The sequence below is a fragment of the Cucurbita pepo genome, chromosome 2, assembly GCF_057944985.1.
Source record: "Cucurbita pepo subsp. pepo isolate OVF chromosome 2, ASM5794498v1, whole genome shotgun sequence".
NCBI classification, from domain to species: domain Eukaryota; kingdom Viridiplantae; phylum Streptophyta; class Magnoliopsida; order Cucurbitales; family Cucurbitaceae; genus Cucurbita; species Cucurbita pepo.
In genome coordinates, this window is record NC_141799.1 from 3,966,377 (window position 1) to 3,987,891 (window position 21,515).

Here is a 21,515-nt window from a genome sequence, read left to right on the forward strand (position 1 = left end):
ATAGAAAAATTAATCTTCCGAAGCTGATCTGCTATTGACAAATACACTACTTTTTTAAACTGAATTTTGAAAAATCATTTATTGCTTCGAGAATATGAGATATAAAAAAATACATGGTTCACGAAGTTTCAAAATGGGAGTTTGAGGACGGTAGAGTATATCATACTCGAACAGGTGAGTGTCTAGTCTAGCCTGAAAGAAGAGATTCTCAAGATAAACAAACTCGTAGACTAACCTTCGACTTTCCAATACCATATCATTCAACTCAACCCCCGAGTCAAATATTTACTTGCTAGCGCGTTTAAGAACGAGCTAATAGTAGCTGATCAAGCCCAAAATAAGTACAAGCTCTTTATCATTTAGCTGATGGACAGCTGAAAAAACAAAACAAATCAATTGAACTGAAGAAATGAATGAGAGTGATAGATATTACAACAAACACACCGTAGCCAGAAAACGGCTCGTTGGCTAACACTCAACTATGCACCAATGCTCTGTGCTGTTCCTGTTGCATATGGAAAAAGTTCATACTGGTTATCCTTCCATTTGCCACATTGAGTAATAACACTCGCACAAATCCGAAAAAAACTAGATAGTTAATGTAACGGCTCAAGCCCACCGCTGGCAGATATTGTTCTTTTCGAGCTTCTCCTCAAAATTTTTAAAACGTGTCTACTAGGGAGACGTTACTACACCCTTGTAAAGAATGTTTCGTTCTCCTCCCTCGACGTGGGATCTCACAATCCACCCCTCTTCGGAGCCCAGCATCCTTGCTGACACTCGTTTCCTTATCCAATTGACGTGGGACCCCCCACTCCACCCCTTTCGAGACCCAATGTCCTTGCTGGCACACCGCCTCATGTCCTTATAAGGGGGGTGGATTGTGAGATCCCACATCGGTTGGAGAGGAGAACGAATCATTCCTCATAAAGGTGTGGAAACCTCTCCCTAACATACGCGTTTTAAAATCGTAAGACTGACAGCGATACGTAATGGGCCGAAGCAGACAATATCTGCTAGCGGTGGGCTTGAGCTATTACAGTTGAGCTCCGTGGGGGCTCGAGAATCGACAAAAAGAGTACATACATGGAGTCTTACCTTATTATCGCTATGTAAATACACAATGTACGTATTTACGAGTAGGATACGAGTAGAGGTTCTCTAGGCTCCTCTTTAGCGACTCGACTATAGTAGAAGTACAAGACCAATTGTACTATCCCCAACACAGCTCCTATCCCATTTGGTGCCTGAAGTTTGACAACAAGATACAAATTTATGTCACATACTCAATCCAATGAATTGAACAAAGGAAACGAGTAAGACGATGCTTACATAAACGAACAGATCGTAATTGAACAGTCCATAGAGGAAAAACGATACGCTCATGAGGAAGGTCGAAAGTGAGAGATAAAACGGCATAAACTCCACACTCTTTGTTCGAATCACCAAATTCTGAGAGCGTGCAAAAAATCGAACGAACAAGAAAAGTAAGCATCCAACAACAGAAGGTAGACAAGAAGAAGCTTACAAACTTGGCTTACGATTATGAACAATGGAGAAGCAAACATCGATACGAGAGACGCACAACTCAAGATCCCGACGACATTTCGTCGCAAAGGGACGTTAGCTATCTGTAAGCTCCCTGCAACAATAGCTATGAAAATGGCAAACACTGCAAGCAACAATCCAATCATTTTCATCTGTCACAAACACAAAAGATAGAACTTCAACAAACAGAAATCTTCCACAAACTTAGATTTCTAGTACATATTATAGGCATACAAGTAAGCACCTTTCTTCCCTTTTCAGCATATGTGATGAAGAGAAAGATGTAGACTAACTGAAACACCGCGCCGATCGAGTTGACCGTCATGACCATCGTGTTTCTTGGGGAAATGAGGGGGGTGCCATACCATAGACAAATGAGGCAGTTCAACAAAGCATATATATATGGCGAACCCGAAAACTGTTCGGTTGTTTGGTTTCGGGTAACACGTCGAAACGTATCTCTACAAATCAATCCCAAAGTAAGGAAACCAAGAAAATGGTAAATATGTAAAGACAAGTAGCAGAGATGGGGTACCATGGATAGAACTTACAGAGGTGACAAGAACAGCCCAAAAGCAAAGATGTGCCCTGCAAATGAATGAAGTACCATTCTCATGAAAAAGGAAAGGAAATAACACTAAGTAATGATCATCGGTTTATAAGTACGGAATACATCTTCATTCGTATGAGGTCTTTTGGGGAAGCCCAAAGCAAAGCCACGAGAGTTTATGCTCAAAGTGGACAATATCATACCATTGTAGAGAGTCGTTATTCCTAACATGGTATCAGAATCATGCCCTTAAATTAGCCATATCAATAGAATCCTTAAATGTCGAACAAAAAAGTTGTGAGCCTCAAAGGTGTAGTCAAAAGTGACGAATAAATAGTGTACTTTGTTTGAGGGCTCCAGAAAAGGAGTCGAGCCTCGATTAAGGGGAGGCTATTCGAGGGCTCCATAGGCCTCAAGGGAGGCTCTATAGTGTACTTTGTTCGAGGGGAGGATTGTTGATGATCGTTGGGAGGGAGTCCCAAAGCAAAACCACGAGAGCTTATGCTCAAAGTGGACAATATCATACGATTGTGGAGGGTTGTTATTCCTAACGTAAAATACAGAGGCGAAAGAACCAACAATCGGAGTTGAATGAACTCTAATAAGAACAATATCTTGATATATATCATTAACAGTTGAATCAAGAACATGATATTGAAAAGGGCATCCACAGAACGAAGGCAAAATCCATTGAACCCTAACTATTTGCCAAGAAAACGAGCTTCTACCGCCATTAATGGAAGAATTTAAGACAAGAAAGAGAAGTAGAGAGCCGTACCGGCGACTCCAGCAGCATCCCTGCAAATGGAGAAGACGGAGCCGTGAAGAATCATCAACAAGAAATTTTAAACCACAAGAACACTCCTCCGTCGCTTCAACAGCAAAGCGCCGCCGTCATCAAGAACATTACCAATGCACAAGAAGTCACCCACCCACTGAATCACAGAAACCCTTTTTTCATCAAATCAATTAGTGCGATCGATTCACACCCAGATGAAAACACCAAAACCCCACAAACTTCAGAGGATTTTGAAATCGAATGCAGCAGAGACGAACAAAAGGGGCAGAAATGATACTTTCGGAAGATTTGGATGAACGTATGAACTGGGAAATTGGTTTTTAGTATACAAAAAACGGGTTGGATCGCAACGGAGGTTGCTGATGAACGTGATTCGAAGTGTTTTAACTTCTGATTTTCTGGGGAGACCCTTTACTCGATCGACAACGCATGAACATCTTACCAAAAAAGGAACAAAAAAAGAGTAGAAACGAAGAAATCCAACTGAAATTTGAAAAGAGATAGACCGTGAATTGAAAATGTGTGGACTTCAAGCTATTAGATCATTCCCACACCTTTTTTCATGGATACAAACATAACTTTTTTTTTTTTTTTTTAGATTATAAGATTAGACAATTTCTTTATACAATTTTTTTAGTATAACAAATGTGAAATACCCGGAATTTAAATCTCCAAGGATAAGAGAATTAGTACAGTTGAGCTAGTTCATAACATATTCTTGTGTTGATTCAACGAGCATTATTAGAAGTTCTAAAAGAAACCCGTAACAGCTATTATACTTTTAATAAATTTGGACCCAAATAGCCGATTTTAAAAACCTATAAGACTAGCTATATGCCTTATTTAGCATATTTTTTGCATTAATAAAAAGATAAAGACTTTAATATTATCGGGTCAATTTTATTGTAGCATGTTGGATAAGATATCAATTGTAATCCTAATGATAGTTCAATATCGTGTTCCTGCACTTGTTGAACGGAAATTTTTTTGTTTTTAATGAAAATTATTCAATGGAACCACCACAGTTGTCTCGTAATGACGGTCCGATCTAGGTTCACAAAATGTCTACTTATAATAATCGTTAGATTCATATATAAGGTTGGAGAGACTCTTATCGAAAAAATTATAAGCTATATATAAAATAATAATAATAATAATAATAAAAGATAGAACATGTTATTAAATTAAATTAAACTTATTATAATTATTGAATAATTATTGGAAGAAATTTGAATATTATAATTTTTTGAAATTGAAACTTCGAATATTTCAAGTTAAGTTTGTCAATTAATTAAAGTAAAACAACTCATAAAAAATTAAAATAATAGTTTTTATTTTCAAATATAATAAACTTTTTGTGGAACACGTGAATGGAAGGATGTGTTATTATTATCATTATTTATTAATGAGTCAACTTAGAACTAAAAATTATTTATATTTTATTTTATAAGATTAACTCGAATATAATTTAATTAATTTATATAACTTATTTTATTATGTGATTGATATCAAATGATGCAAGTGTTTAATTTATAAGGTTAGGGATAAATTTATAAAGTATTTTTCGCTATATCACAACTTTAAAATCACAAATAAACTTATAATCTAAGTTTAAAAGGTTAAATTAATAAAACATTTTTAATGGGTATTTATTTAAACATGGTACTAATAATGATCAAGGATTTTAATTGAAATAGAATACTAAAATTTCTATCTCAAAATAATAATAATGATATTTTTTTTTATTACATTTTGTAAAATTTAAGATATTATTAAAATTTTTAAAGTTTATAAGTATTTTCAACATAATTTTTTAGGGTATTTTTATTAATTTAGCTATTTAAATTTTAAAAAATAAATCCTAAAATATATATACTTCTAAAAATGCCTTCATTTGCATAAAAAAAAACAAGCACAGTCGATCAATTAGGAATATATTGAAAATAACCCAATATTTAAATATAAATTCTCAAACAAATTAGAGATATTACATTTACAAACAATGCATGTGGGCCCTTTTCTTTACTTATTTATTTATTTTAAAAGTAGAAAATAAATAACCCAAAAAAAGGAGATCCCATGAAATAAAAGCCATTATTTATTGTCAATAAATTTGTACCATTAAAAAATATAAAACTCTCAAATAAAAATTGAAGAAATGGCTTTTGATATACATACACACACACATATATATAATGTAAGATAATTACCAAAAGGCCATTTCAATTTCCATATCATAAACTTCATCCACATTTTGGCTTACATGTATTCAACAATTAGTAATAGAAAATAATAATAATTTAATTTTGAAAAAGATGGAACACATGACTTATGTAACTAAATAGGCTTGGGGATATTAAACGCTGTAGATTCCATAAAGTAGCTGAGGGTAAAAACGAAGCAACAAAAGGAAAAAGACACTGATGACACTGTGGAGAAAAAAGACACCAAACGCACAATTTCGAGCATGATCACCAGTTTAGACATAAACATGAGCAAGCAAGCAAGTAGGCACATACTTGGGTCTCAAGAAAATGACTTTGCACTTGCCAACTCCTTTAGGAATGCCACCACATCATCTGATGATCCGAGCATATATCGAGCATTTGTCCGAGATCGTCCAACAGCACAAGAGAAGTAGTTCTCGGCCTGGAGATCGAGCACATTCCATTGAATCTTCTCCGGTGATGGTTTACGACCGTTTGCACAATTATGATTTGAAGTTTTCTTCTCCAGGTTCGACCGCGCCTTATTGTGAGGCGATGTTGATCCGTTCCTACTTGCAGGAACTTTGATGGAAGATCTTCTCTCCCCCGTTAACTTAAGTCCGTCAGTTCCCTTTGATCTTGCCATGCCTATGGTATCCGATGGTAGTTCAGGCTCAAAGAATGTGTAAACATCTTCATCCTGGTGAGATAAATATTTTAAATGAGTGGAAGGGCTAGAAAAGAAGTAATATACAATCATAAGCTGATAAACTCGACATGGAACGATCAGACAAAAAGTAAACTACTACATCCTTTAAAATCTCCTTATATGAATGAGTATATTGTTAAAAAAACTTATGAACTTGGGGTCTATAAATTGTAAGAACCAATCTTACCTTCCCAAGAAAATGGCCTACACATAAGACATAGTCTATTGGAGTCGTCATGGACTTGCTGTGAACTATTTCTCCCAATATTCGGTCAATTGCTGATCCCTAGCCAAAAAAAAAAAAAAAAAAAAAAAAAAAGAAACTTAGATGATATAATATTCTTTAGTATAATACCGTATGAGGACAGATCCAGGGAGGAAAACAGGACTAACCTTGGTAACGCCAACAGCTCGCACTTCAACAGATCGGCTACCTTGAACAACATCAACTGATGCGTTAGAAATTGGACCTGTCCATAAATGCTGCAGCATATCCCTTGCTTGAAGCCTTCCAAACTCAACATCTACATCAGGAGATAAGACAAGACATTGAGGAAAAAGAGCTTAATCATTAATGATATTAGCATTTATAGGGGCGGCGATTGGTTCGCACATCAAATACCTGCATATTTATAGTTCCAAACAAGTGAAGTTTCGCGGAGTTCAAAATGGGAACGGGGAGTTCTCTCTGTGAAGTACTCAAAAACGTGCTGTAGAAAACACACACAAAATAAATAAATAAAAGTTGTGGATAATATTCCATTTCATCAATCGTTTAGATTAAAGCACACCTTCACACTGTCGACCCATTCCATATTCAAATGCTCAGGCATTGTAGTCATCCAGTCACCCCTTGTGAAGCGTAGAAACATCCCATTCTCAGCTGCCAACCACATATCATACTCCCCAAAGTTCTGCCAAAGCACTGGGTTAAAAAGTAGGTAGATAGGATAAAGCATTAACAGAAAAAAGCGTGAAGCTAGAAGTACATCATCCAACACTGTTCTATCGCTCCCACTGAGGATGACCACTGTCGTATTGGGGTCGTTGCAAATCGCCGTCAATGGTTCTTTCAAATCCGGGTGTAGTTTCAGATCCATTTCTCTAATCTGATCGCCTCTTCTTTCAGGAGTGTCCACTGGTTCAGTTAATGTTGAATTGAACCCCTGAATCAAGCCCACAAGAGCAATGTTAAATCACAATAGATTAAAATGTTAGGAACCATGAACCTCCACAATGGTATGATTAAGGCCAGAATTGCAGGCAAAGTTATTATGCAGTAATTACAAAAGCTAAGCAATGATTTCTTCTCAAGTTAAATAAACTTCGCTTCCTTTCCTGCTCACTTTTTTATTTTAAATTTTGTTGGTTAGACGGGGGTGTGGCTCTTTCAGTCTCCAGGAACACAGTTTGGAATAACTTCGGGATGACATGAATAAAAATACTCATTAAAGCAAGCTTCTCATACATAAAATTCAAATAGTTTCTAAATAGACTTTACATCATTGTTCTCGGTAGGCGTATAGGATTAGAACTATAAAACATTCTTAAGATAACCTGTACTCCCCAACCAAACACGGCTTACCAATATAAGTAATCGATTAGTAGACTGCTCATAACATTTCATTGCATTGTCAATCGGAAGCGAATAGGATTAGGACTATGAAATATTCTTAGGCTTACCAGTATGAGTAATCGATTAGTAGATTGCTCATAACGTTTCATTGCATTGTCAAATGGAAGCGGGGGTGGACATTGCCTAATCCTCAGTTCAGCTTCAACTACTGTATCGTTAAGTTCACTGCAAAGAAATAACAATTTAGTTAGCATCATCCCATATTTAGTATTAGCATTAATTTATGATCTCTTTGTATAAGCCTCCACTCCTAGCCAACTTTCAGTAGAGAATCATCAAGCATCTTGAATTAGCCTTTTGAATTTACATTCAAGCATGACAGCTTGCGATGCAAAATTTTAGATTGAGGGAGAACTCGTGATTACGGCAAATAGCATCTTTAGATACTACAATTTTATTATTATAAATGCCTACACAAATCAATAGATCATCATAAACCTGATTAAAGATTCTCAAGGGAAAAATAAATTATATTGAGGTCAGCATTTAACCTTTTGTGCACATATGTCCTACAACTTCAATCTTGAACATTAAGATAAATGAAAAAATCTAGTTTGATCTTATATTTTAAGTTGAAACCTTTCAAATTCACAGAATTACTTATAACTTAACAAAACCGAGATAACAAAGGTAATATACAGAGAGATCTACAAATTGATACCTCACAAAAGTTTCAGCCCATTCCTGGGCAGTGTGTGTTGTCACATGAAGAAAATTATGCCAATGGCGCTTTTCTCTTTCTTCAGCACCCATCTTTAATGCTCGCTCGATGGATTTTGCGACTTCTGTTATGTTCCAAGGGTTGACCAAAAGTGCCCCAGCACCCAGAGATTGCGCAGCACCAGCAAACTACAAAGATCTTGAGAATTAGTAAAGAGAAGAACAATTCAAAGACGAGCAAGCAACCAAGACAACAAGAACAACAACAAGAACATTTGAATAACTTATAATGGGGTGCAGATTGTATTTAATACCTAGGTGTGTTATCAAAAGAACATGCAATTATATTGACCACAAGAGTCTTTTAATTGTCATCTTATTAATTGATGTAAGATAATTTGGAGGAAAAATATTTGAGGACCTATACATCATGTTTCAGCTTATAATTATACATGCATATACGTATTTATATTTATTGAATCAATAATGGAAAAATAATACAATCAAGCAAAAGGTATTAAAAGAAGAGACGACAAACTGCCCCTCCTGACATGCAATAAAAAGAAAAAGAAAAAAAAAAAAACAAAGAAGAGAGAAACAATATGATGAAAAACAATCAAGCTTCCATCTCTTTTGCAAGTATTTTCTAACAGGGTCACAAGTATTCTGCAAAACTGGGGTCCAAAACAGAACTGAATTTCTTTCAGTTACTTTAAACCAAACAAAACAACGAAGCTCTAAATAGCAGATGAAGCATCAGACAATGAGAAGAATAAAGTATCAGAATGAGGAAGAACCACTTGAATCATAACACCAATCTTTCTCAAGAGTTAAATTATTAACCATTCATATGTCAGTTTAATTCATTTGGTTGACAAACAGGGAGTTCAATTCATTACGCTCATATCTAAAGAAATCTGAAATTCAATTACCAGAATAAACAATAATGATAGCAGATAATATTGAGATTAGGGGTTTTTGGAATTACCTCACTAAGAATTAAAACCCCTTTCTTTGCATCCTGGCAAGCGACGAATTCATAACTGACGAGATTCATTCCATCCCTCAAAGATGTGACAAGCGCTACATCTAAGGAAGGGTGAATAAAGAATTAGGAAATACTAAATAAAAAAGAAGCTTATCTGCATCATTGCATAACATCCATTTAACATTTCGATGTTTTACAGCGCAGATGAAAGTTGGCGACCTTGCTACTACATGTCCCAACATTTCTGAAGCAATTAGAATCAAATGAGAGAGAAGACATGTTGCACTTGGGCTAACTGACCTACCTCAAATTAATTTTAAGTTTACGTAGAAACATATTTTGATATCCAAGTGTCCTGTAGACTGTATACTGCTTATTTGTTATGTGCAATTTAAGGACTACTACTTGACAGATAACACCCTACAATTTTATTATATAATATGCTAACCCTTGGGGGTAATTTCAGTTTTCAAATATTCCACCAATACTTTGGATTTTATTCCAAAGATCCAATCACTGAAAGACTTGTCAGAACTGAACCAAATAGGCAAACAAGACAGGTCAGTCAGGACCTTGTGGTGTAACCCATCCTTTGAAGAGGTTCAGATATTCAACTAGCCCGAATCAGTTGCAAATTAATGTCATCAAAGTACTGACGTAGTATACACCATCAATAACACTCAGAAATTAGCCGCAATGACCACGAGGTATTTAGGATAGTATTAAAGTACCACGATTCCATCTTGTCATTTTTCTAGAACTCAATAGAATTTAAATTTCCAAATACGTGCAATGTGGTCCATCCAAGGTCCACAGAACATATTAATGCTACCTCGATTCACTATGCAAGGACTGAGTTTATTGTTTTCTTAACACTTTAGGATGGGACTGAGTTTATTGTTTTCTTAATACTTTTCTACCGTATTTGGGGAATGACTTGTACCGCATTACTAGTCATAGTATGGATATTGTGAGGAAGACTATTTTACCACTTCTTTATTTATTTGAATTTTTACAATGCAAATAGGAGCGGTATTATTATGTCATTGGTGCCAGATTGAAATGTCATTGAATGTATCCATTTTTATTCTAATAGAATGAAATTCGATTAGATATTAAAAATAAGATAAGTAAATGGAGAATAGAAAATTTAGGATGTGAGACACACTTACCTTAACGAACCTCAAGACATAACTTATTATTCAGCATTAGGCTATACCTATCCCAAAAGGATTCAGTGCAAAATGTTTCCAAGACACTTCGTGAGTTTATCATATATAGAATACCTAGGGTATGAGACATTTTTTACCATGTAGGGACCATACCTGCCCTCAATCAATGAAAATTAATATATAACCTACTATTTAATGTAGCAGTAAGATCTATCCCGCAACATCTCAGTGCCAAATGATTTTAAGATAAGCAATGTTTTTTTGAAAGATCACATGATCAACAATTGGTAGATGGAGAATGAAAATTAATACCAGTTACAGCATAGAGCGCACATAATGCAGGAAAATCAAGGGAGCGATCCTGCAGGAAAATACAAACTTGTTTGAAGCTGTTGCAAATGTCCTTGTATGTAAAGAAATTTGAGTGTAGCCACTATCATGATAAGAAAAATGACCAAACGTGATTTACCCAAAGAACACATTGGAGCGTTTCTTAGGCACAACCCACCTTTCTTATATACTAAAGAATGATTCTATAAACACAGATTATCCAGGAGATGATACAAATTAGCAGATGACAAGGAAATACATGACACATGTATTACGCAGGCTCATGTTAAAGAAAACCCATATACACATGCATGCTATCAAACACTCACGTTTGATTATTTTGCCAAAAAAGAAGATTATTAATAGATTGCACTACCTTCCCTTAAAGAAATTTCAGAATTTGTAAGATAAAAACTAATTTGTATTCATATATCCCAGCATACAGATTTATCCCAGAAATAAAATTTATTTCACTTCATAATTGGTCAAATTATGATTTTCCTTTACTTGACCATGGAACCACCAAGCTTTGAAATGAAGCAAGGATACAAGAACTGAGCATTATATTCCTATCACTAATATACAAACAGCGAAGCTAGTGTCCAACCATTTAATCACGATATCATTACATTATAAACAAACAAAATTCCACCATTATTCCTGAAGAAGTTAAGAACACATAAGTAACTCACATCTGACAATATTATGACAATTCAAGCACCAAATGAAAAAAAATAATGCTAACTTTGTACTCAAGAAAGGAAATAAATAAATCAAGGGCAAACCAGATGATGTATGGGCACGGTAGTCAATGTTCCAAATCTCCCATTAATGCGTCCAACTATTTCATGAACTTGGCTTGTAAGCTTTTGATCTGTGAGAAACACAAGATAAAACTTATAATTGATATGTAGACGTGAAGATCTGGTTTATACAATACTATATGTATCAAGAGTAAAAATATACTAAACCTGTAATATTGAAAGAAAACATAGTCTAAAAGTACATATTTGTGTTAAGGAGTGTTAGACATGTGCATGGTGTATTACTGATGAAATACACCAGGGGTTAGCAAAATTGTGGCAATGAATGCCTCATAATTCTCGTACGTGAAGATAGGATGGTTTAATTCGAAGGCTCGCAGTTTATTCAGCTATAAAAAATAGCTTCTACTACTAATACTGCACAGGCACATTAAAATAGAAAACGTGTAGAGAAACCACCCTACATTCTGGCACGTCTGTTCTTGTAGGCACTGCAATTTGCAGCAAAACAACTTTATCACGCCAATCAGTGTTTTCCTCCAAGAATTTTTCAAATGCTAATATCTTTTGAGGTATTCCTTTAATCATATCAAGACGATCAACGCCTAACATTACCTGCAATGAAAAACAATTGCGAGAATAAGACAAAAGTTGACAGACGTGAAAATCTGGCAACCATCACAGAGAATGGAATACACCACCAAGACCATATTTGTTTGCTTTCATGAAGAGAACCGGACTAATGAACTTTGAACAGCCTCACGGACCAAGCAAAAGATTGTTGGAACCTATACCTTTCATAATTATAAATATTTTCTATGGCATTGATGGGAAGGTTCTCAAACGAAGATATACAAGAAGATTGAGTACAGTATAGTAAGAAAATAGAAGAACTAAGGGCTACTGATCAAATTTAAGTCACAACCCTAGGAACGTTAACACTAAACATGAACTCTTCATAGTTGAATAGAAACCCAAATAAATTCTTGGCTAAGTCAATAGATCAATAGGCATCCATAGCACTTGAATCAGGTCCAGGTGAGAAAACCAGAGAATAGAGGTACTTAACAAAAGTTAAAATCTGTGCACAACATCTGGTATCACTGATAATTATACAAGCATGTCAATTTAGATTCCAAACTAATGTAACATTTGACATCCCTACATATTTGACCACCAAAAGAAGATAGAATCGATCACAACAAAGAGTTGGGAGAAGAAGACTTGAGGACAAATAACAACCTCCCTGTGGATTAAGACAATAATATACCTTTCGACCTTTAAATCTGTCCTTCAACTCTTCAATGCGTACTTGGACTTCAGAAGTCTTGAGTGCACGTATGAATCGATCTGAGTCGATACCAATAGGGAACTGAAAATTTAAATTACAAAAATGAAAATGACAGGTCAAATTAGTAAGGACATGAACAACATTTAAGATTAACGCCTACACATTACTAAAAGAGGGTAAAAAAAATGCTCCATCAATCCAAGAACCACCAAAGAAAAAAATATCAGAGACATACTGCAGCAACTCGCGTTAGCTTTCCTTGATCCTCAACTCCTTCTGGTGTACCCTCAAGTCCAAGAATACGAGTACAAGCACTTACGAAATGACGAGCATAATCATACGTGTGAAAGCTACAAATTATAGTAATCATAGAAAGGTTGCACAAAAAAGGGGAAAATTTTGTCAGCATAGCTTCATTATAGAGGCATAAACAGACGGCTGTTAGAAGTCGTTATCAAAGTGTAAATAAACAGAAACAAATTTACAGAAAACAGTAATCGTTATTTTTGGAAAAAGTTGAAAAGACAGAAGTCTTATGCTATGCTCCTGTATATACTGGTTCAGAAAGCCACCAAGGGAGGCAAATTCAGTTCAAGAGCTGAGCTCTACAGGCATCTACCGTGACCATTTTTTAAAATTTTATTTTAGACTAAAACAAGCACCAAAAATTTGATTAGTAGTGCTGAGGAATTTACCCAACCAGATCGGCAGCAAGTACTGAGCGCAGAAGCTCTGATCGGGACGGAAGGGTCCTGTGGATTTCAGAAGAAGGAAAAGGTGTATGGAGAAACCAGCCGACTTTCATCTTACGATTATGATCTTTTAGACATTTGGGAAGAAACATAAGATGGTAATCATGGCACCAAACAACATCACCCTCCTCATAGTGCTTGTTTACTACGTCAGCAAACATTTGGTTTGCTTTCTTGTATGCGGCAAACTGAGACTGAAAGCTACGGGTGGTGGCAAGACGATCTTCTTGAGGAAGGCCAAGGTAATGAAACAAAGGCCATAAAATGTTGTTGCAATAACCATTGTAGTACTGATGAACAATTTCTTCATCAAGGAAAACAGGGATACACCTCTGCATGTAGCAAGAATTCAGAAGTTAGGGATGTAAAACTGAAACCTGGTAACTGAAACACTGGAATGCCATCTCATACTTTCTTTCTTTTTTTTTTTTTTTTTTTTTTTTTTTTTTTTTTTTCCTTTTAGAAGAACAAACAAGTACGGAAGGACTACTTCATTCTCTTCTCATCAGTCACAAATAAGCTGCAAAAACACGTACCTTCTCAGCCAAAGCTTCAGTCAGTGCCTTTTGTCCTACCTCATCTGGCACATTTACACCAGCCCAACCAATCCATCTCGCTTCAAAGTCATTCACGCCTGTTAATAAATCCATCGAGGATGCATCATTTTCATTATTCAAGATTAAGAAAATCAAGAAAGCATAAAAATAAATATGAAGAAACAAGATAATTTAAATAAGGAAATAAGGACCACTTACCCAGAAGTGCACTCACTAGACCTCCAGCACTAATCTCTAGAGACCAGGAATCTTCACCTCTCCTAACCGCAGAAACTGGCAGCCTATTGGCCACAACCAGCAACCGTTGTCTGGGAGGCTTGCCCTCTTGCTTGTCACATCCTTCGGCAAAGGCCCTTGAGGCTGCAGAAGCTTCCGAAAATTTATAGGAAATTCCAGCGTTTTCTTCTTCTTTCGAACGAAGGTCATTTTCAATTAGTTCAGACTCCTTACTGTGGTCGTTCACCTCATTTGAATATGAATCCTTACTGCTTTTCCTTAGCTTTCTCTCTCGCAAGAGCCTTTCTAGTCGACCTGGTATATGGTCCGTAATATCGTTTGAGTTAACTTTATACTTATTCCCAGGCATACGCTCACTTCTGAGCCTTACCCCTTCAAATATCAGTTCGAGAGCAATTCAGGCTTTTAGAACAGTTGCACAGTGCGCCCTACAATTAACAAGCAATAAGTTTACCATTTAAAAGTAATACCATCCGATACAGTCACCGTGATATGTTTAACTCAATATAATACAAACTTTTTAGTCTGCAAACGAGTGGGGGAAAAGACAACACAGCGCAAAAATTAGAATTCACGAGAGGAAAGAGTCCCATGAAAAATAACAAAATAAGAGGTCTACGACACTGTTCAAGATTTTAAACAGCCCTCGCAAGCAAAACTCATATAGTCATCAAAATTCTTCTGAAGACTTACGATGAAAACAATGCGCGGTATAAAATACAAAATATTCTTTAGTTAAGAGTCAGCAAGGATAATAAAGAAGATCATGGTAAACGAGTTATGCAAAAAAAAAACACGTAATGATCAAGAACAAAAACTAAATAATCCAAGAAGAAGTGAGGAGAAGGGATCAAACTCTTGAACTTCCGCAACATAAAATGATGGTCTGGCCTATTATCGATCCAATATTGACAACTATTGGAACCGGGGTTTTCAACTACAAGTCTATGAATGACCACTGGCTTAGAGATAGAAAGTGGAGAGGGAAATAATTGAGAACAGAGGGAAAATCTCCAAAATCTGTACGACCGATAACTATCACACAGAGAGAGAAAGCGAGGAAGCAGCAGGATCCTCGTGTAAGCTTTATAGGATACATAAGGCTGTCCAGCCATGCAGGTAAGGCAAAGGGTTTGAGTTAAAGCAGAAAACAAAAAGATCAATAGGTGGACAAAATAATATAGCATAAAATCCAAATCCCTAGAACACAAAATACAAAATTTAATTTACTTTAAGTGATAATTGTGCAAGGTCGTCTGGTGACGAATCAAGTACTGTCGGCTTCCCTCCTCAAAGAGCGCACACCTCTCTGGATGAACGAAGTCCCAATGGCCAAAAGAGTCTTTCCTGTCCAACTCAAATTGTTTTTTATTTCACTTTCGTCAACCTTCAATTCCTATAGACCAATTATCGATGAACCAATGCAAGACATTACATTTAGTTTGGCAAATATTCAATATAAGACGAACAGAAGCCTTGAAAAAGGTATGAAAAATAGCTCACACTGGAAAAGAGGAGTGATTATGACTACCAATATCGATAAATCAGCCAAACGATCTCAAATATTTAAAAGGCACTTCTTCCCAGGGGAAGAAAGATAACTTTTCTCAGAAAGGTGAAGGCGGTGAGTTCCTCTTGAGTATTCTGAGAAAACTAAATTTTCTGTAAAGAATGCAAAAACTGACATGATACACCCAGAATTTTTATGCTGCTGCACCCGTACGACAAAGGGTCAATGAACAGTCCCCCAACGTCATCCGTGTAGTCATGGAATATTATCGGGGTAAGAACTAAGGATCCATTTACGAATGTATGTCTGGACTCCACGCTAACTGACAAAGACGAAACTATCACCACACACTTGGGCAACATGCATGGTGCAACAACCGCATATTGTTGTCGTTACTCGAATACTCTAAACAGTTCAATTCTTGGACAAAAGAATCAAATTGACTTCCGCAACAATACCGAGGATTTGCAGGTAATTGCAACACGAAACATAGGCAGTTAAAAAGTTCGACTATCTTTTGAAAATGTGTTTCCGACCCCTGTCCTCGTCCTTCGGTTACAGACAATTGGCCCATATGCATGGGCCGTGTTACCTTTTTAATTCTCCTTTTCTATATATATATAGGGATAAATTATAGAACTTGAATATCACAAATCCAACTTCCTTAACCCGACAGCACAGGGAGACCGCATGTGAAGAACTTTTAAAACAAGCAATCTGGTAAAAATTTGTTCCAATTGTTAAAACCTTAACCTTCTTTTGCCTAAGGTTCCTAAGTATCAAATCCAGAAACCAACAAATTGACAAAAATATTACTATTGAGAATTTTCATATTATCTCCACATAGGCTAAAATGCCAATCTTCATACTTATTCTGAAATCAATTTCTCGAACCCTCGATATCAGGGTTGTTTATGCACTTTCAGATCTCATTCCTTGTTTTTAAAAAACAATTGTATTTCTTTGACGCTGAATCCCTATCAACGCATCCCAATCTTAACTGCTTAGACCATACGAGGCAGCTAAATGAATGGAAGTCAGATCGAAAAAGTTTAAATCCACCGTCTGCATAGGAAAACATAGTTCGAAAAACGTTTGAATAATGCAAAGTCTACTCATTGTGATGTTTTTCAGATCTATCAAAATGCATATAAACGTGATGGCAAGCTTTAATCCATCCAGTCAACATTACTGTGCTAGTTCTAGAAACGCAACGCGTATACATTGCCACCCAAAAAGTGAACTGCATGACCCACGGTTCATGTAAAAAAAAACCGACATTTTTTTAATCGAGGAGATGGAGGCATGAAGCACGAGGCGTGACCCATGGTGTAAATGAAATGGCCAAAGGCAAATCAGAAAATAAGGTGCATAATCCACAGCATAATGGATAATGGGATTTTACCACCCAAGTCCACCCCCGGAATACTGTTTTCTTCTTAAGCTAAATATAAATTTATAAAAATTTAAGAAATCATTCAGGCTATTGTTCTTTATACTAATGGGAAAGAAAGAAGCGTAGATTAAAATTTTGAGTTACTGCTTTTAGTAATCTCTTCTCTTCATGGAATCAAAAGGTCATCCTAATTTATTAATAAATAAGGTTAGAAAGCACCCTTGTCCTTGTACCCAATTATTTAGCAATTTAAGTGAAGTGAATTTAAATGTCAGATTGAAATGAGAACACCATCGATCAGATTAAAACAACACAGTTGAGGAGCTTTCAAAATCAAATGCATGAAAAGTTTTTGAAGTTTTGACTTTGACAACAAAATTCGAAGCACCGAAAAGAAAAGGTTGTCGTGGACCGAATCAATCATGACATGTTTTGAATATAAACAGAAACAACACAAAGGAAATGATATGCAGCCTCTAATTAAAAGCTTAAAGAGCACGTTTAGGTGAGCAACAAAGAACTATTGGCACCTGAAGAAAAGGTATTTTCCCGACGGAAACTTGCAAACATGTGGGGCTAAGCACTATGTGGCAAGATTTTGAAATATTCTAAATTCTTAAAGCTTGATGGATTTCTGTCATTTCTCTCTCCAATTAAGATACAGAACCCAGAAACATGTCTCCAAACATGTTTTGGCAAATATCAAATCCATACATATTTCTTTTGCATAACCAATACTATACTAATATGAACCGGTAACAAAGCACCAATTTAATTGCAACAAATTTAAAACTGAGTGACGACATTGACGTGACGCCATTTCTTCCATATACGTGTTCCGATTTTATATTTCCTTATTGCAGTCTAACCTCGTTAAAGCTAATACAAATTAGAATGCATGCACACGTCTATGTATTTCCAGTTGTACGTCTTGCCTCCCATACCATATTAAAATTGATAAAGGAGCACGAATCATACAATAAGGTCGACGGCAAGATATTAACCAAAAAAAAAAAATCTGATTCCCGAAGAATTCAAGGAATTATTTGAGACAGCCATAATGGGCCTAGCGATTTTGTGTTGTTAGAGGTATGAAAATGAAATTGAAAACATATTTTCATTTTGTATCTAATGATTATAGAGATTATGAACATTTTCAAATCTATATCCAAAAGTAACTAAGTTGTGACAACTTCCTTGAATAGTTTTCCAAAAAAACTGAAGAGGAGACTGAGGAAATGTAGAGAAGGAAATAAAAACGGCACCTTCAACGCTGGGACCGTTCGATGTATTTAAAGCATCTTTTCTGGGCAGAAAATTTCAAAACCCAGAAGACGAGAAGACATATGGAAACAGTTCAGAGGTAGGAAATTCAAACAGCATCCTACCTAATACGTTGGGAAGTACTAATCTCAGAGGAAGTAAACCAGTCGCGACTTCTATAAACGAAATAAACAGTACCTTGCCAAAATTGGCTAAATTATATAAAATACCATCAAACTTTTACTTCATTTTTAAAATAATAAAAAATTTCAATAAACACTACTTTTAAAACAAATTCAAAATAGCTTACAGGGAGGTAAACGGTTATTAATTTATTTCAAAATTAATATCCTTAAATTTCAAAAAAAAAAAAAAAATAGGTTAGCAATACATTTAAAAAAGGGTATTAAAAAAAATCAAAAGTTTAGCTAGTGATAAAAGATATTTTTTTAATTTTTTAAAAAAGAAAATAGAATGATAATAATAGTTTTTTAAAGTTTAATATTTTTTAAATAAAATACTAACTAGATTCACTCAAAAGTTAAGAGTATATAAAACCTTTTGAAAGTAAAAAAATATTTTAGAAACTAAACAAAGAAAATATATTTTCTATAATTTAGCCTTCAAAATGTTTATTTGAAGGATAAAAGAAGACGTATGGTCCTCCTTAGAAGATTTCAAAAGGTAAGGCACAGGCGGGCACGTGACTAAATTGACAAATGGACTAAGGAATGGTGCTTCAAAGACAGAAGTTGACCGAACAGACTGGCTTGCAGCCTTGTTTTCTCTGGTAAATGAAGGCAAGTGGAGTAGAATTATTGCTATGGTCAGTGGGTATGGGAATCTAATAGTAGGAGAGCCCGTGAAATTCATACCGTAGAGAGAGAATTTGAAGGAGCCATAATTTTGTCATCCATGAAAAGGATTTGCAGGGTCCCAAAATAAAGATATTCTGACTTCTGGCCTTGGGCCAGCTTCATCCACTAGATGATGGTAACCATTTAAGTCTTGTAATATTCCTTGGACGGGCAGTAAAATCTTCTTCGGGGTGGATGGCAGGTGCGCTTTCAGATCACACCAGACTGAAATTGTAAAATCATGACAATCCGTTCCTGGGCAGAGCTATGTAGTCAAACCCAGGAAATTAAAGCCCAGGACTGCTAGGACAGTACCTTGCGTAGCCTAGTAGTGTATATGAGGGGTAAAGGAAATTTCAAAAGAAATGTCAGTCTCTTGTACTGCTCAGTAGGAGATCTCGATTTCACTTTACAAATGAAAGATTCTCAATTTCCTGGCAGCTTTTAACATTTTTCTTCCCTGAGAAAAAAAGTGTTAAAAGAGAGCCTACATACAGTCAAATCCCCACCTAGTTTTGACAAACAACACAAAAGGTTTTGATTCAAAACTCCAAATAGTAAGCTTACAAACAGGAACTCACTTATCCAATATTTTCTTCCCTAACTTTCAAAATTATTCAATGTAATCCCCACTTTCTGCCTTCCAAAATTTCACCCAAAGCACGTAACACAAGCATAATGCGGATTAGCCGGCAAGAACTCTTTACCTTCTCTGTTTCCTAAAATTTCTGGCTATTACAACCGCCCCTGTAAAATGGATCCAACGGGATGTGCATCTCTGTTAGCGTCCCAACTCACCCACTTGCCCATATGGTCGTGATTAATAACGACCTTTCTGGTACACTGGCAAATACAAAATTTCTAAATAAATATCTTGACGCTGACGTCTCACGCTAACCAAAATGATATTTCTCGGGGTATGATCCCAGCTTGAGTACGGATAATTCATCTAGGGGATCTTCAAAACAGAGTCTCTCAAGATTCTCCACATTTTTTGCCACGTTCAAGTTCAATCAACATGACAATTACTTAATTTAAGTTCCCTAGCTTTATGGAAATGGGTTGACCTGAAGTTGGATAAACTATATAGTATACAAGGTCCGGACCATTTTTCTTCCTCCCCCTATTCCTCCTTTTTGTTCCCGGTTTTCAAGCAAACTAACAGACAGCAAGTCAGCATGAAAATTATTCGACTTGTTCTCTGTGTATAGTTCGTTTATCCAACTTTGATACAGACAAAATCTCAACTATTCATTTTCTTTAGAAGCAAAAAAAAAAAAAAAAAAACAAAAAAAAAAAAATCAATCAAAGCGAAATTCGGTTTGGCTTAGACATAGCGTGCAGGAGAGGCATAATCCTGGAAAATCTGACCAGTTACCGATTTTTCAGGACCTATGAGAATGAAATCACTGGTGTTATGCCAATCGTTTTGACGAAATGATCAAAAGGCGGGAAGACTTCTGGGCTGGAAAAATGGCGGGAAAAAAACTAAATCCGATTCTACGAGTCAAATCCCAGGAGGAAATTGAGAATTCGCTTCAGCGGCGCAGCCCCAAACTCGGAAGGAAGATGACGATTTCATTAGACGCTCAAATTGACTAAACGAATAAAACTATTCCAAAGCCGAAAAAACACATACGAAAAGGAAATGCAGTACAGTGAAGAAAACGAAAAGAAAGATTCGCCGTCAGAAACAAACACATAAATATTATCTCAACGCATTTCCTTTTCCTTTTCCTTTTCCTTTCCATTCCTTTCCTTCAATCTCCAAACCAAAACAAAACTCGAACAACGGTCCACACAACTACTCACTAAAGAATCAATCAAGCACACATCAATATACCACAGTACTCCAAGTTTCCAAATCCAACCAAAACCAAAAACACAACCAACAACAGAGAGAATAGAGAGAGGCATCATCAAAACCATCACATGCAAAGGCGTACATACACATTCATCATTCAAGAAAAAAAAAAAAAAAAAAAAAAAAACGAACAATACAAAAATAACAGATACACACGCGTCAAAGTATTACAGATTTAAAAAAAAAAACCGCTAACCTGGAAGCGTATCACGTACGGTAGGGCAATCTGGAGCTCGTTGAACAGACCTCCAAGAGCAGGATGAAGAAAATTACAGAGAAAGAGAGAGAAGGAAGAAGACGAGAGGAAGGAATTGGAAGGAGTGAGAGTGAAAAGAGGAGTGAGAAGGAATGCACGATGAGAGAGAGAGGGAAGAACAAATAAAAGCGAGAAGAGAGAGAAAGTATTTGGCGCTGTGTGTGTATGT

At 35.9% G+C, this 21,515-nt stretch overlaps 2 protein-coding genes across 5 annotated transcripts; both read right to left on the reverse strand.

Moving 5' to 3' along the window:
* Window positions 1–231: 231 nt before the first annotated feature.
* On the reverse strand, window positions 232–3,445 carry LOC111789040 (bidirectional sugar transporter SWEET2). Its single transcript, XM_087121064.1, has 7 exons — window positions 2,877–3,445; window positions 2,100–2,136; window positions 1,793–2,009; window positions 1,542–1,700; window positions 1,333–1,452; window positions 1,099–1,247; window positions 232–505 (listed from the first exon to the last, which is right to left on the reverse strand). The coding sequence occupies exons 1-6, from the start codon at window positions 2,929–2,931 to the stop codon at window positions 1,134–1,136; spliced, it is 702 nt and encodes a 233-aa protein (XP_086977190.1). The 5' UTR covers window positions 2,932–3,445; the 3' UTR covers window positions 232–505; window positions 1,099–1,133.
* Window positions 3,446–5,103: 1,658 nt separating this feature from the next.
* LOC111788039 (alpha,alpha-trehalose-phosphate synthase [UDP-forming] 1) lies at window positions 5,104–21,515 on the reverse strand. 4 transcript variants are annotated; one of them, XM_087121288.1, is made up of 19 exons: window positions 21,287–21,515; window positions 15,506–15,596; window positions 14,162–14,628; window positions 13,943–14,040; window positions 13,350–13,738; window positions 12,890–13,004; window positions 12,634–12,735; window positions 11,828–11,978; window positions 11,385–11,473; window positions 10,582–10,630; window positions 9,098–9,198; window positions 8,111–8,298; window positions 7,497–7,614; window positions 6,803–6,979; window positions 6,605–6,727; window positions 6,436–6,523; window positions 6,207–6,337; window positions 6,001–6,099; window positions 5,104–5,804 (listed from the first exon to the last, which is right to left on the reverse strand). In XM_087121288.1, the coding sequence occupies exons 3-19, from the start codon at window positions 14,547–14,549 to the stop codon at window positions 5,424–5,426; spliced, it is 2,787 nt and encodes a 928-aa protein (XP_086977414.1). In that variant the 5' UTR covers window positions 14,550–14,628; window positions 15,506–15,596; window positions 21,287–21,515; the 3' UTR covers window positions 5,104–5,423. The 4 variants fall into 4 exon arrangements, with proteins under 4 accessions (XP_086977414.1, XP_086977412.1, XP_086977411.1 ...); XM_087121286.1 differs by lacking the exon at window positions 21,287–21,515 and adding an exon at window positions 15,704–15,883; XM_087121285.1 differs by lacking the exon at window positions 15,506–15,596 and having other exon boundaries at window positions 21,287–21,514.

Coding starts and splice junctions, on each gene's coding strand:
- LOC111789040 (XM_087121064.1), bottom strand. CDS start 2,931: ATGATTCTTCACGGCTCCGTCTTCTCCATTTGCAGGGATGCTGCTGGA. Junction 2,137..2,876: donor GGATGCTGCTGGAGTCGCCG/GTACGGCTCTCT, acceptor ATTCATTTGCAG/GGCACATCTTTGCTTTTGGG. Junction 1,248..1,332: donor ATTACGATCTGTTCGTTTAT/GTAAGCATCGTC, acceptor GTCAAACTTCAG/GCACCAAATGGGATAGGAGC.
- LOC111788039 (XM_087121288.1), bottom strand. CDS start 14,549: ATGCCTGGGAATAAGTATAAAGTTAACTCAAACGATATTACGGACCAT. Junction 11,979..12,633: donor ACAGATTTAAAGGTCGAAAG/GTATATTATTGT, acceptor TTTTCATTGCAG/GTAATGTTAGGCGTTGATCG. Junction 9,199..10,581: donor TGCGCTCTATGCTGTAACTG/GTATTAATTTTC, acceptor ACCCTTCCTTAG/ATGTAGCGCTTGTCACATCT.